Source organism: Liolophura sinensis, chromosome 6 (genome assembly GCF_032854445.1).
Source record: "Liolophura sinensis isolate JHLJ2023 chromosome 6, CUHK_Ljap_v2, whole genome shotgun sequence".
In the NCBI taxonomy this organism is placed as follows: Eukaryota; Metazoa; Mollusca; class Polyplacophora; order Chitonida; family Chitonidae; genus Liolophura; species Liolophura sinensis.
The window spans coordinates 63,454,574-63,468,132 of record NC_088300.1 but is presented as its reverse complement, the minus strand read 5'-3'; the positions used below and the strand labels follow the sequence as shown (position 1 = coordinate 63,468,132).

The window sequence follows — 13,559 nt, the reverse complement described above, 5'->3', positions numbered from 1 at the left end:
TTTGCCAAGAGCATATGTACACTCACTTAATGACGATTCCTCGTTACATCACTGAAAAATGGCTAACTACAACGTTAAACACCAGGCATGCATACATGCACAGACTTGAGTAAGCTGTTAGACTGAAGTTGATACTATCGCCACATGGCTAAACCATCTAAACCTCAATAACACACACTGGTAAAGTTTGGCATTGATCTATCTGTTAAAAATGTCGAGCCAATATTTCATCATAAACCACTGGAGGTGAATGTGTAGGCCTACATAATTTTGCACATGTAAAGCTTTAATATATAACTATTTTAGATTCTGAACGAAAAGATATAGAACCATCAGAATGAATGGCACCGATGTTGATGCATAGATTTGAAGAGGTCACTGCTTTATACCAATTTTTATTTAAAAAAAAATAATATTTCGATGGCAACATCGTTACAAAAGAAGAATTTTTATTTCAAAATTATCTTCAGGCTTTGTAGGTTCATATGTTATTAACATGATGTAATACTGTAAAATGTAACTAATGATTTGTTAATATTATTATCAGAAGGGTTCTACTCATATTATTTAGACCGTATATCTTTGTAATTTGAGGAGCTGCGCGTTTTACATATACGCTCTCTGCCTTGCAATGGGTGGTTTACATATACATCGTGGTCCACAACCACCAGTCATTCCAAACACGCCTTTACGTCTCACGATGTTAATGTGGAAGGATCTTGGCATCATTTTCTAGATGACTTGGATTTCGCCGATCCAGAAGAAACCGCTTTTGCTGGGTTTCTGCGACCTGTCGTTGATGGTCCTTCGATTGCTTTGCCTTTGACCTCGTTTTTTCTCTACAATAAAATTCATGTGGAATATATATCAGTGGTTTATTTTGTTTAAATACATATTTAAATATCACAAAGGAGGTACATATGCATATTAGTAATGATAAATATATTGCAAAGCGAGCGGAGAAACTATGACAATGGGCATGTTCGTCATGGCATGCATGGTGTCAAATAAAATGTAAAAAACACACACAGCTAATCGATCGCATTCCATGAAATCTATATTTATACGCAATCTCAATAAAATCAGATCGTATGGTAACAACGTTTTTAGGGAAGTGATATACATACGATATTATTTAATCAGATTGAAATTATGCCGTTAATGAAATGAATACTTTAATTAATAAGTGACTGTTAATGTTCAAGAGACACACTGTGTATTTATTAATGGAGAATTTGTTCGGTAACGGTCATATCGTGTACTCAGATATACTTCATTCACAACATGGCGGTTAGATTTAGTTGAGGAAACCCTTAAATTAGGAAACCTTCTGCCTGATATAAAGCCACATGTGAATCAGAGGCATCTGAAATCGAACACGCAACCTGACTGGTCAACGGCCTGTTGTCTGTTCCAGCATGCATATCTTCTGTTTTCTAGCCTGAGGAAACAGATAACTGACGTTACTTTGTATGATATGAAGAACTATGCCCAAAGAAATATGTTAAAAATGTGGAGATTTCTTACCCTTTCCTGGTAACGCCTTTCAAAGTAATCCATGTCGGTCTCTCCAGGTCTCCTCATGCCAGATACCCTCTCAGTGAGGTCGTCGAACACCTCGTCGTCCGGAGCTAACGCTGTATGAATTATACCATACATTAAGAACTCAGCCACTGCTATCTACAAGTTTGGTACCGGATACTAGACTTTGGGCTGCAATGATACCATCTTGCATGGAAGCAAGGGGATGGACTAGGAATGCGTGTACACATTTGGTCTAGTGTTGACTTTCCTTTTAAAGAAGAAGAAAATTTAAATATCAATCAAATAAATTGAAAAGAGTATGCATTCTCTCTCAGGTGCATGCCATAAAAAAATTTCTAATGTGTACCTCAAGTTGATAAATTATAAATAAAGCCAGCGCCAACATCCGCTGTGGGCGACTCCATTTTGTCTAAGAACTAGTCCTGAAGTCTTCTGTGTTAGGAGGAGAATTGCCGTCGGAAACCGCCGAAGTGCAGTTCGTACACTCTTCTTCCCAGAAGATAGCGAACAGTACAGTTCGTTTTCCGTTTGATGATCGGGAAACCGGAATGTTGGACGTAGGTTCCGAGTTAACACGAACAAGCCGGCAGTTTTAAAGACTCTCATTGCCCCGAGAGGCAACACACCCCCAGCATATATTACAGGGTATTAAAGATGGAGGACGCGATGGACTCGGCGATTTATGCCAGCTTTGCTGTGTTCAGGCTTTACGTGTATGGCGAAAAAAAATCGCAAAACTATGCAGCAAGCACCACCAGATAGAAAATATTTTCTCTTTTCAGCCTATAGTGTCATATAAGTGCCACGCAGAATACTCAGTTTTCGACCCCTGGAGTAAGGTATGTGAAGAAATACAACTTGAACAACGAACTGTATGCATAATGTCAAAAACAAAAATAAATGTTGGGGACACGGGCCAACCTAGCTTACCTCGATCCGATCTTCCTGCCATCTGGTACGCCTTTATAGAGTGGACATTGGCCCTGAGGAAAGGATTGTCGTGGGCGGTGATGGCCTGCTCGAGGAAGGCTTTCGGTGGTGCACCTTCACAGGTAAACAAATGAATTGTCAGCATAAGCATACAAAACTTAACAAAAACTAATGTGGCTGAAATACTTTAAATGGACTCTTATACCATTTATACTTCCAACATAAGTATATAGAACAAATCACAGAAGATGGAATTGGATTTTGAGTTATAGAGGAAATATTAATGTTTCAGAACCATGCAAAACATATGGAATTGTGAATTTCTCTATTCATTTTGTGAATAAAAATCATTTCTGTAATGGGACATGTTTGTCACATGCAGAAAAAATGGTCTTCTGGATCAATCTTGCACCAATGCAGCCATGATTAAATAATCCTAAATGCATGTCGGGTTTAGAAACTTAGTGAATGGAAATGCGTGTATGATGTGCCAAATATTGCCAGTCCTAAAGGCATAGATTGTTTAGAAGCATGTATATAAGCGTAATACAAGGTCGTGTGACAACGAATTGATGAAAGGCAGCTTACCTCGGCCACTGGGGTCCAGGCGCATGTAGCCCTCTGCCAGAGAAGAGAAGCCGGTCAATCCACCCATGGCTTGGTAGGGCGTGGCGTGCCCCACCGGGTGCCCACGAGATTCCCTCTCCGCAGCAGTTTCCACCACGGTAGAGTGCCCGTACACTGGCTCGCCACACCCACATGTAAAGGCACTGTAGAACCCTTTACACTTCATGCATGTGTTTGGAACTGTGTTAGTGCAGATTACGAAAAGCAATATTATAGTGTTATTTAAGAAAAGTTTTAGTTTTTCGGGTTTCTTACTTTCAAATTTTCGTCGATTTAATATTATATAATTCAACACATTCAAAGTATTCTTTCGCGAACACCATTAACCCAGTTAGACAGATCACGGGACGTGTATAGATGCACTCAAACATTCATCTGTCAATTTTAACAGAAAGTTTGTTATCAAAGTGACGCTAGAATGCATTCTACTATTGCAACAGATGATTCTGTTAAATATAACACACATTAATTAAACATTCAACATAAAGATTCTTATAGATTAACAGCATATTATAGACAATATGAAACAGTATTATATTAAAATAACAGAATACATTCTAGCATCACTCAGACAACAGACTTTCTGTAAAAATTAACAGATTTTTTGAGTTTGCCGATGCCGGAGTGGTCCACTTACACTTTTTACAGAGGAATGGCGCTACCTCCAGATGATCCTCTGACGTATGTTTACACGTACATCTGATTGGTTGACTACCGTTCATGGGAACATAGTGGTAACTCACACATTTACAACCCTTCACCCTGCAAGGTAATAGGATGGGCCGAGTCTCCCCTAACGTCTCAAAGTCCGTCTTGTGCTGTTTGTACCTGTTGAAAGGGTGACATATAAGCAATTAGAGATCAGAACACTGGCATTAATACATAACACAAGGGCTCTGCTCGTGCCCTAAATATTTTCCAGCTGATTCAAAGATCATCATTGCATTTAGTAATAAAATTTCTCATGGAGGTACTTTTGGAGCATATTCAAGTTCTTCCAGAGGCTCATCCAGAAGGTTGTCCAGAATGAGAAAAACGCAAACCACAAAAGTTCGGAAAATTGAAATTTTGCACGAAGTCAAGATTTAGCCAGTTACACCACAGATTCAGTTCTTCGAGTATGCACTAGACGTACATGTACCTACTTTTATTCAGTGAGGCACAACTAGTCTTCTCATATCAATCACACATTTTCAGCTGTTGATGACAGATCAAGCAGTACTGTTTGTGCCAACGAAGTAATGATGATGACCGCCCCCCCCCCCCCCCCCCACAAACACACACTCCCCCCTCCACCCCTCCACATACAGACATTGTAGCTTTTGTACGATATGCTGACAGGATGTATACGCAGTCTGAAAGGAGGTCGTATTTCCATTCGTACAGATTTGGCGAACAGACTGAAAATCAAACGGACCGAACAGGCTGGGTAAGGTTACGAAATCCGGAAAACTGACCTGAGTAAGACACGCATCAAACTAGTGGGAGTGGAGCTAGTGTTGGAAGTTGAGAGAAACGGCAAGTGGCTTTCCTTTTAGACGTAAATAAATGTTTCTATAACATTAAGCAACAGTGAATGGGGCAGAACAATCAAACATATAGTTCTTGAGCAGTGTGGCTTAAGGAAAAGGTAATTCTTTTCCTTGACATTGATGTAGAGGAATGTTTGTGGTCGGTTTGTGGAGTTGCAATGATCCTATTACATAAACATGTTTGTAAGACTTGATATGCCTATTTTTTTTATATCAGGTCAAGTTGACCAAAGACTGAGTCAAAGAGAATTGTTCGCACTAACCAGGGTTGCACACGTGTTATAGAATGCTGTCAACAGGTGCTATTTATAGGGTTCTGTGTATAAGATGAAACTGGCACGAAATTGGGAACCCACAATTTTTTGGGGGGAGGGGGGGAGCGGGGTTCTGTTATTTAGGGACGTAGTGTTGGACATAAAGTTGTGCTCTCTTCGCCTTAATATGTAAGAATCTTTGCAAGATCAAGGAAGTATTCGATTGCATTTTAAACTTCATATTTAACTTATTGGGTTTTGGCATCGTATGAATGCCAGTCTTCATTGTATAATAGATGCATTATTTATTTAGTATATAACTTACTTACCAGGGTTGTATACGTCTTATAGAATGCTGTCAACAAGTGCTGTTTATAGGGTTCTGCGTATAAGATGAAACTGGCACGAAATTGGGAACCCACAATTTTTTCTCACAGTGAAAACACTCTGCCGGTATTTGATTTATTGTTTTTTTTTTTCTGTTTATTGGGGACGTAGTCTTGGGCATAAAGTTGTGCTCTCTTCGCCTTAGTATGTAAGAATCTTTACAAGATCATGGAAGTATTTAAGTACATTTTAAACTTCATATTCAACCTATTGGGTTTTGGCATCGTATGAATGCCAGTCTTCATTGTATAATAGATGCATTATTTACTTAGTATATGACATTCATATATTACATATGTTTTTTATTTTAATCTCATGCGTTTCATGTTTGGAAAAAAAATAACGACATGTCTTACCATCATGAAGATAACCAGAAAGGCAAGTGTTTATAAAATTTATCAGGAAACAAATACAGGAAAAGATGTTGGGTAATAATATACAAATTATCTCTGCCAATTGTAGGGGTCTTGCTGACTTTATGAATAGATAGGATTTGTTCAGTATGTTGAAGGACAAACATTACAACATGAGGATGTTATTAAATCCGAATGGGGCAATACTTACTGTTATTTTTCATCCTTTTTATCTTGTGCCAGACTAGAAGGCATACTTTTTAGAGATAACTTTGATTTCAATGTCAGAAAAATAAAACAAGCCGATGATGGCAACTTCGTTGCTTTGAGTGTTGACATAGTGCCGAGTTTTTAGGATCAAATCAAACAAGTTGTTAAAGATTTTAATAATGAACTCTATGTGATATGCAGAGATTGGAATTTAGTGTTAAACCCTGTTACTCATGTCAATTTTCTAACACTGTAAATAATCCAAAGCAAGAGAATTAGCACAGCAGCTTATGCAATCGGAAAAACTTGCAGATGTTTCTATAATGTTTCGTGGATCAAACCCAGCCTTTGCTTGGCGACGATTAAACAGAGTAGGTTAGATTTCTTTTTAATAAAAGAGGAATGTCTTACCTTTATTAGAGATGTTTTTCTCAAACTTGCTTATAGTTCAGATCACTCCATGGTGATTTCAGAATATAAATTTTTGGATTTTGAAGGGGTCAAGGGTGTTTGGACATTCAACGAGTTCTTACTTAAAGATATAGAATATGTTAACTTGATGAAATCAACAAAATTGGAAACAATAAAACAATATTCAGCGGAAACGATATATGCGAATACTTTGACAGAACTAGACTAGAAGTGTTAAATTTTACTTAAATTAATCCATAACTACTCCTGGATGTTATACTAATGCAGATTCGACGGAACAGGATTAGGCATGCTAGGAGAAAAACGTAAGCAGCAAAGCAGGAAGAAAACAAAAATATCAAGAAGAAATTGAGAAAGTTGAGAGAGAAATCCAAAGATGTGACTATATAAAGATAAAACAATTACATGAATTAAATATCAATTAGAGAAAATTCGGAAAGTGAAAACGGAGGGTGCAATTGTGAGGGTTATTGCACAATATCTTGAAGAGGGAGAAAATAACTACAAGTTATTTCTGTGGGTTAGAAAAAAGAATTATGTTAACAAAACTGTTCTATGTATTCAAACTGGCGACAAATAAAATAACAAATCAAAATGATATACCAGAGGCGGTATAGCCGTTCTATTCAATATTATACCACGAAAAGCCAGTATAAGAGATGAGTTTGAACATGTTAATCACCGACAGTATTCCTAAGCTAAATTAACAGTCTGAAGGCGCAGTCACTAAAACTGAAATACTAGATGCACTCAAAAAATTCTAAAAGAGGCAAAAATCTTTGATCTGATGGATTCAATGCTGATTTTTTCAATCGTTTTAGTTAGACTTAAATTATTTTTCGATCAAAAGTGCCAATTAAGCGTACGAAAAAGTTGAACTCACTATAAACCAAACAATGGATATAATATCCCGTATCTCCAAAGGGGATTCTCTTGCATAGCTAATAGAATAAAAAATACTTGGAGAAAACTGCTTAGTAAGAACAGAAAGGGTTGACTTACCAGGATTATTGTTTGTATTTGATTTTAAAAAGGTTTTTGATACAATACCTTAGTCATTCTTGAAAAATGTTTTACAATTTTTCAATTTTGGGGAGTCAATGTTACAATGGATCAGCTCACTATATAACAACATTTCCTCCTCTGTATATACAGTGTGTTTTTTTAAGTGACAAATTCTGTATTTTAAGAGGTTGTCGACAAGGGGACCCTCTATCACCATATTTATTAATAATATGTGTAGAAATTTCAGGAACACTAATAAAAAATAACTCAGATTTAAAAGGAATTACAGTACGCGAGACACAATACAAAATTAATGAATTTGCAGATGATACAAGTATGTGTTAAATGGTTCTGAAACTTCATTACGGCTTACAGTTTTCGTTTCAGACCTCTTCAGCCGGATTTCCGGACTACACGTCAATTTAGATAAATGCAAAATAATGTGGTTAGATAGTCTAAATAAGGATAAGAAAGAATTGTGGGGTTTTAGGGGTCACACCCGTGGTTCAAAACTTCCTCACGTGGCCCAGTGAATTTAAAGGAATGTATAGTTCTTCTGAGAATGAACGGCACACACTACGTTAATTTTGGCTAAATTGTATGTTTATCAATGTAACATTAGAAAACAAATACCAAAAGCTTCAGCTTTCAAATATGTTCATAGACAATACTGGGAGATCGAAAGGGTATCTTTTTTATGTTTAAGCAAAAGACTAGTCTTTGGCAGACGATGGAAACTTTGGACACAGTTGTTCGCATCTCAACCGGCTTAGTGGAATAATGATCTATTAAAAAATATTGTACTTTTGTATTGTATTGTAATCAATCTCATACATGTCTGTATTGCTAATAAAAGGTATAATTTTAATGTACAAGGAAAGAACTGGCATTTAATAGAATTGTTAACACAATTGTTTACATTTCAACAGCCTTAAGGTGAAATAGTGATGACATATTGTACTGTATTGTCGTCGATCTTATATATGCCCAGACTTATAATACATCACCTGTAAAAAAAAGACTGTTGTTAATAAAAAAAACATAACAAACAAAAATAAACAAAAAAAAAAGAAAAAAAACGAAGTACAGGACGTGCCTACATGTGACCAATCCTATATCGCCCTATACCTACCTTCCGAAACGCGTTTTTTAAGGTTATGGACTTTAAAGCCTTTCAGTCATTCAGACAAGAGTAATAAAGATAGCCACCGAGCCAGTCTTACCTGTGGTTACAGAAGCAGATACATGTAGCCACGGATCGAACCAATCATACCTGTGTTTACAAAAGCAGAGGGTCTCCGGTCCAATCATCTTACAGTCCATACCAGTGGATGACGACCAGCTGGTAAACAACCGATTCTTTTCCCGCTGTTGAAGAAACCAGATGGAAAAGTTCTCTGCATAAAAATGCCTTAGACAAATAATTTTCTTTAGCCGGCTAGAATCAATATTCATGTTTAACTAGTCCGATAACGGCAGACATTCGTACCAGGAAGTGGTGGACAATGATTCCAAGGGTACAATCTAAACGTGCAGCACTCGATCATCATTTCAATTCTAATGGTACATTCATTTGCATGTAACCATCGAAAAGTGCAACTTGGATAATTCTTTCCATGCCAGAACTTTGACCTGCTGTTACCATATGACGTCTTTAGTTCAAATTTTAAAAAAAATTACCTTGATCTTCAGAGGCCAGAAAATTTAGTACCATCTGCCTTGCGTTTGAAACAAAGGGCGGTGACGTCACCGTGGTTAATTCCCGGAAATGGCGGAGAATTGATTCTACTTCTAATAAATAATTCTAATTCTACGTCTCGGCGTACAGAGACAGCCAGTTCATCACCATGTTTTATATGCGAATTATTGAAATTCAGAGGTATGTTCGTGGTTGCATATTAAAAACATTTTCACCTGTATATAAGCTACCTTATATAGAGCCGTGAATTATTATTACTGTCAAGAGTGGTTTGCCTCAGCATTACACACACGTGTACGATGGGAAGGTCAGGCAAAAGCCTGCGGATGGTCGTGGGTTTTCCTGTCCGCCGTCGTACAAGTGAAATATTCGTGAGAACGGCGTAGAACACCAATCAAATGGTTATAAATGTTGTGTTTTGAGTACAAGCTTTTGTGTATCAAAAGTGACTTGGAAATTAGCTGCAGTGCTGGCGAGTGGTATATAGAGAGTCAGTGAGCTACAGCTGGAGAGCTAGAGCTCGTATAGAGACGACAGGTCCTTTGCGGGTTTGAATGCAACCATTGCAATACAGAAGATAACATTTCTACACAATCGGGATTTGCTGCAAGTGTTAAGCTGCTTACCATGGGCAGTACTTTCTTCTTGTAGGCTTCGTATTCTTCGGGAGTGAACAGTTTTCCACCATCATCGTCACCAACAATCCTGCAGTCAATAAACAGCAACCAGTAATCCAGTCATGCAGCGCATTGCGAGGGAGGCTACTCTACACATATAATTGTGAGGAGGAAAAAAACAGGTACCTGAACGAGTTGCAAACAAGCTGAATTTGGTTATCAAACTCCCAGTATAACGTCAAGAAACTCAAAAATCAATACCTGATTGATACAAGTTAAATTCAATAGACCATCAGCACGCAGGGAACAAATGTGGAGTAGAGTACATTAGTGTTATAGGCCTATTATATGCGATGAAAATTCCTTTGACAGGGAAAAATTTCTAGTAATGAAAGCGAAAAGTTAGAGGAACATTCAGAAATGCTGGTTTTAAATGTAATGCTACTATTGCAAATCTTCGTCAACACGCCTGCCTAAGTGTTCATATTCGTGCCTTGTTATAATTATGATGGTTAACTGTACAATTTGATTGCCAATAAATCAACAAAAATTGTTGTCAGCTGGTATCATTGAAACGGTATTAGGCCTACAGATTGGATCTATAAACATGCGCCTACCTTCTTTTACCAGTCAATGACAACGACTTCTGACAAAGATTTATCGACGAAATGCATAATGTCATTTTCTACACTTTAAAAAAAAAAAAGAACTTGCGCCCATCGTTAAGCAGGCTCCATATTTTGGGAATACTATACATGTTGCTGAAATATTGTTAACCCAGCGCCTATTGACCCAGACACTTATTGTATTATACGGTCAAGGTAACAAAAAACAAGGGCCAACAAAAACGTCATCATTCATGTATCTATACCGCCTGACCTTCGCATATGACATGTACACAGGCTTATTTTATTTTACATTGACCTTTCAACACAAAAAGACTTTTGTTATGCGACAGATTTTAAATTTTAATAACTTTCGCATAGTTATTACTGAGGGAAACTGGTCAACATTTACCCGTACATCACTGAGATATGTTATCTGCTTCGAAGCCCGGGTTGGGTCATACAACGACTTTAAAAATGGTGTTTGTTGCTGCCTCAACACCGACAGGTTAGATGAAGGAAACAGGACTGGTTCGCCGGGTGTCGGTATAATGTGACTGTGTGGGGTATCATGTCTGCATGGTGTCCTCAAGCATGATACTTATGTGGCGGCGGCACTTTCGCGGCATGGACTCGCCCTGCCACAAGACACATGCAGTATATGTACACACACCTAATGATTCCTTGTCGCTATCTGACTAAACAATTGTTATGTACGATGTTAAACCCCAAACGTTCATTCATTCATTCACTGACATATGTAAGTGAGCCTACACAGATGTATATACACGACACATCATAAATCGTAATATACCTGTACTGGTAGGCCTACAAAGCCTCATTATTAACTTATGATAAAATAATAAACAATTAATTACAACCGTTTTAATAACACAGTCCTCTAGATTTGATCTGTTATGTGAGGTACAAAGCTGACCTTCTATACTCGAGGTAATCATCCACAGAAGCCGCTTTGGAACTGTCAAATTTCAGATGATATTGTCGGTCCGCCATGATGAACACATAACACTATATATAAGGTATATACACAGGTACGTGTATAGATTTTCCACCTCACTCTTTCATTGTGTACTTCTCCCTCTATATCACAGTTGCCAGGGAGTTGTTTATACCAACACATGCCTGGACGTCTTGGCTAGGCCATACGGCGGCTTGGCGGCCGGTGATTCGATCACTTATTTGGGTCACTTCAACCGAGAGGGACATCTTTACATTTATTTTATTTATTTATTTGATTGTTGTTTTACCCTGTACTCAAGAACATTTCCTTACATGGCGGCGGCCAGCATTACGGTGGGAGGAAACCGGGCAGAACCCGGGCAAAACCCACGACCATGTACAGCAAAGCCTAAAACACATATAGTAGAGCATATATAGTTATATCCTGATTAGTTCCTAGCACCTATTCTCTCACATACGAGTCCGTATTTACATATACGAAATACCTTCACTACATGGATTGTTCTTCACGTTGACTGACATGCAGATACATGTCGCCCAAGCCCAATAAAATTGAAACTAATCGGTAGGGTGGTTTAAGTTGGAGTTAAAAAATTAAAGGATTAGGAAAGAGGCCTATTTAAAACATTACAGATGTATATGCATTGAACTGTCGGAATTAGACCGCTTCGGTGGCCTAATGCTTCGAGCCTCCGTCTCGAAGCCTGAATACCTGGCCGGATCAAACCCGAGCCGCCCGTGTAATACCAAAGACTTAGAAATAGTACTTCTTGCTGCCTCACTACACTCTAAGAAAGGACAGTTCTTCGAGGCACCCGACTTCGTTCTTTGGTATGCAACACAGTTGGAACCAAAGTTAGAACCAAACAAAGAACCAAATGTAAATCTTTTTTTTTTCGCTGCACCGAGTTCTTTCACCTGCAGCCACGCGCAAACACGGCTGGTCTATAGACCAATAAAGTGAATCGTCACTGGCCTGCACTGTGTCTTTCCGCACTGTTGATCCTTTTAGACCCACACCACCAGAGCGCCATTTAGGCTGAACCAGAGCCAACTAACGACCGCAAGAGTACCTATAGCCAACACTAACGCTTAGATTTCCCACTTATTTCCACAGACGTTTATTGCTTACCTATGCAGTAGCAATGAAATGGTTTGGATTATATTACATATATACCAACAGGTTCCATAGAGAACCAATTATGAGAGCAAAGTACCACGTAGTTCTCTGAAAAACCATGAAGAACCAAGATTTCTGCGAGTGTAGTCACTCAGCACGGAGAGTTTAGTGCAAGCAAACGGGTCTGTTTGGCCCCGGTGTCAGTATAATGTGCATGGATGAGGTGTCATGTCTGGTGTTTTCGCCATAATACTTAAGTCGCGGAGGCACCCAAGGGGGCATGGACTCGCCAAGTCACAGTACACGTATTTCACACTTAATGACTTCGGCTTTACGTCAGGAGGTTGGCAAAGTATACCTGTCGAAAGGCTGTGGTTTACTAACGGTTTCACTCTGGTTTCTTCGAAAAATAAACCTGCCCACCGTCATATATGAATAAAAATTTGTACAACGTCACCAATCAATCAAGCAATTAGTATAGAAGAATTCTCACATTACCTCTCTTTGCCAGCATTTTACAGTGTTAAGACATATCCTTGTACCAATCCCTGTATCTATATCGATGCCTTAATTCCTTGGCCCATATACTCAACAGTATGTGACGGTGGTTATATTTAGAGAATTATATTTAGAGAATAACTTCGTGGTTGGTGAAAACTGAAACTAGTAAGGTAACCCCACCTAGTCAGATACCTGACAAATGTTAAACCACTTAAAATAGGCATGCACGATTTGCCCACTATAGTTCCTGACCATCTGAACAATCGTCAAGATGGGAGCCTACCCATGCATGCATACACTGATTCCACGTGTGGTTATAAATATACATTATTAACAAATCATAGATCTTTAAAAATGTATAGCCCCAATGGGAGACTCGAGAACGAACTACACAGACGGCCCAAATGGCAGTAGAACCCAACGTTTTCCTCTGTGACGTTTCAGTGCGTGTGCACTTCATGTCTGCATGAGCACAGATACACCCGCAATTGTGACCTAATAAAAGAAAGAAAAAAAAACAGATAAGGTCACAGCTATGGACAATCTTGATTCGGGCAGAGGGGGTTTCTATAGCAGCTTTCCGGGGCTATATGTGCTTTAGCACTACACCCATCGGGAGCATGATTGCAAGAGCGAATAGGCAGATTACACAAGCACTAACAGATTTACATCTGTAAGTTTTGAAAATCATAAACTATATTCTTAGTCTCCAGAAAGGCCTATAGGCCTATATACATACCTGTCCATACCTGTCTGTCAGA

General features: G+C 38.5%; 1 protein-coding gene across 1 annotated transcript; it reads right to left on the bottom strand.

The window, feature by feature from the left end:
* Positions 1 to 441: 441 nt before the first annotated feature.
* On the bottom strand, positions 442 to 11,267 carry LOC135468777 (protein FAM221A-like). The gene is made up of 8 exons (XM_064747197.1): positions 11,134 to 11,267; positions 9,601 to 9,679; positions 8,549 to 8,643; positions 3,740 to 3,930; positions 3,064 to 3,282; positions 2,476 to 2,589; positions 1,528 to 1,637; positions 442 to 839 (listed from the first exon to the last, which is right to left on the bottom strand). The coding sequence occupies exons 1-8, from the start codon at positions 11,208 to 11,210 to the stop codon at positions 726 to 728; spliced, it is 999 nt and encodes a 332-aa protein (XP_064603267.1). The 5' UTR covers positions 11,211 to 11,267; the 3' UTR covers positions 442 to 725.
* Between the last annotated feature and the right edge of the window lie 2,292 nt (positions 11,268 to 13,559).

Bases quoted from the DNA above. Each gene is read 5' to 3' on its own strand.
- LOC135468777 (XM_064747197.1), bottom strand. From the start codon at position 11,210: ATGGCGGACCGACAATATCATCTGAAATTTGACAGTTCCAAAGCGGCT. The intron at 9,680-11,133 runs GTCAGCTTTGTA...TATTGACTGCAG, and splicing joins GATTACCTCGAGTATAGAAG to GATTGTTGGTGACGATGATG. The intron at 3,283-3,739 runs GTAAGTGGACCA...GCACTAACACAG, and splicing joins GCCATTCCTCTGTAAAAAGT to TTCCAAACACATGCATGAAG.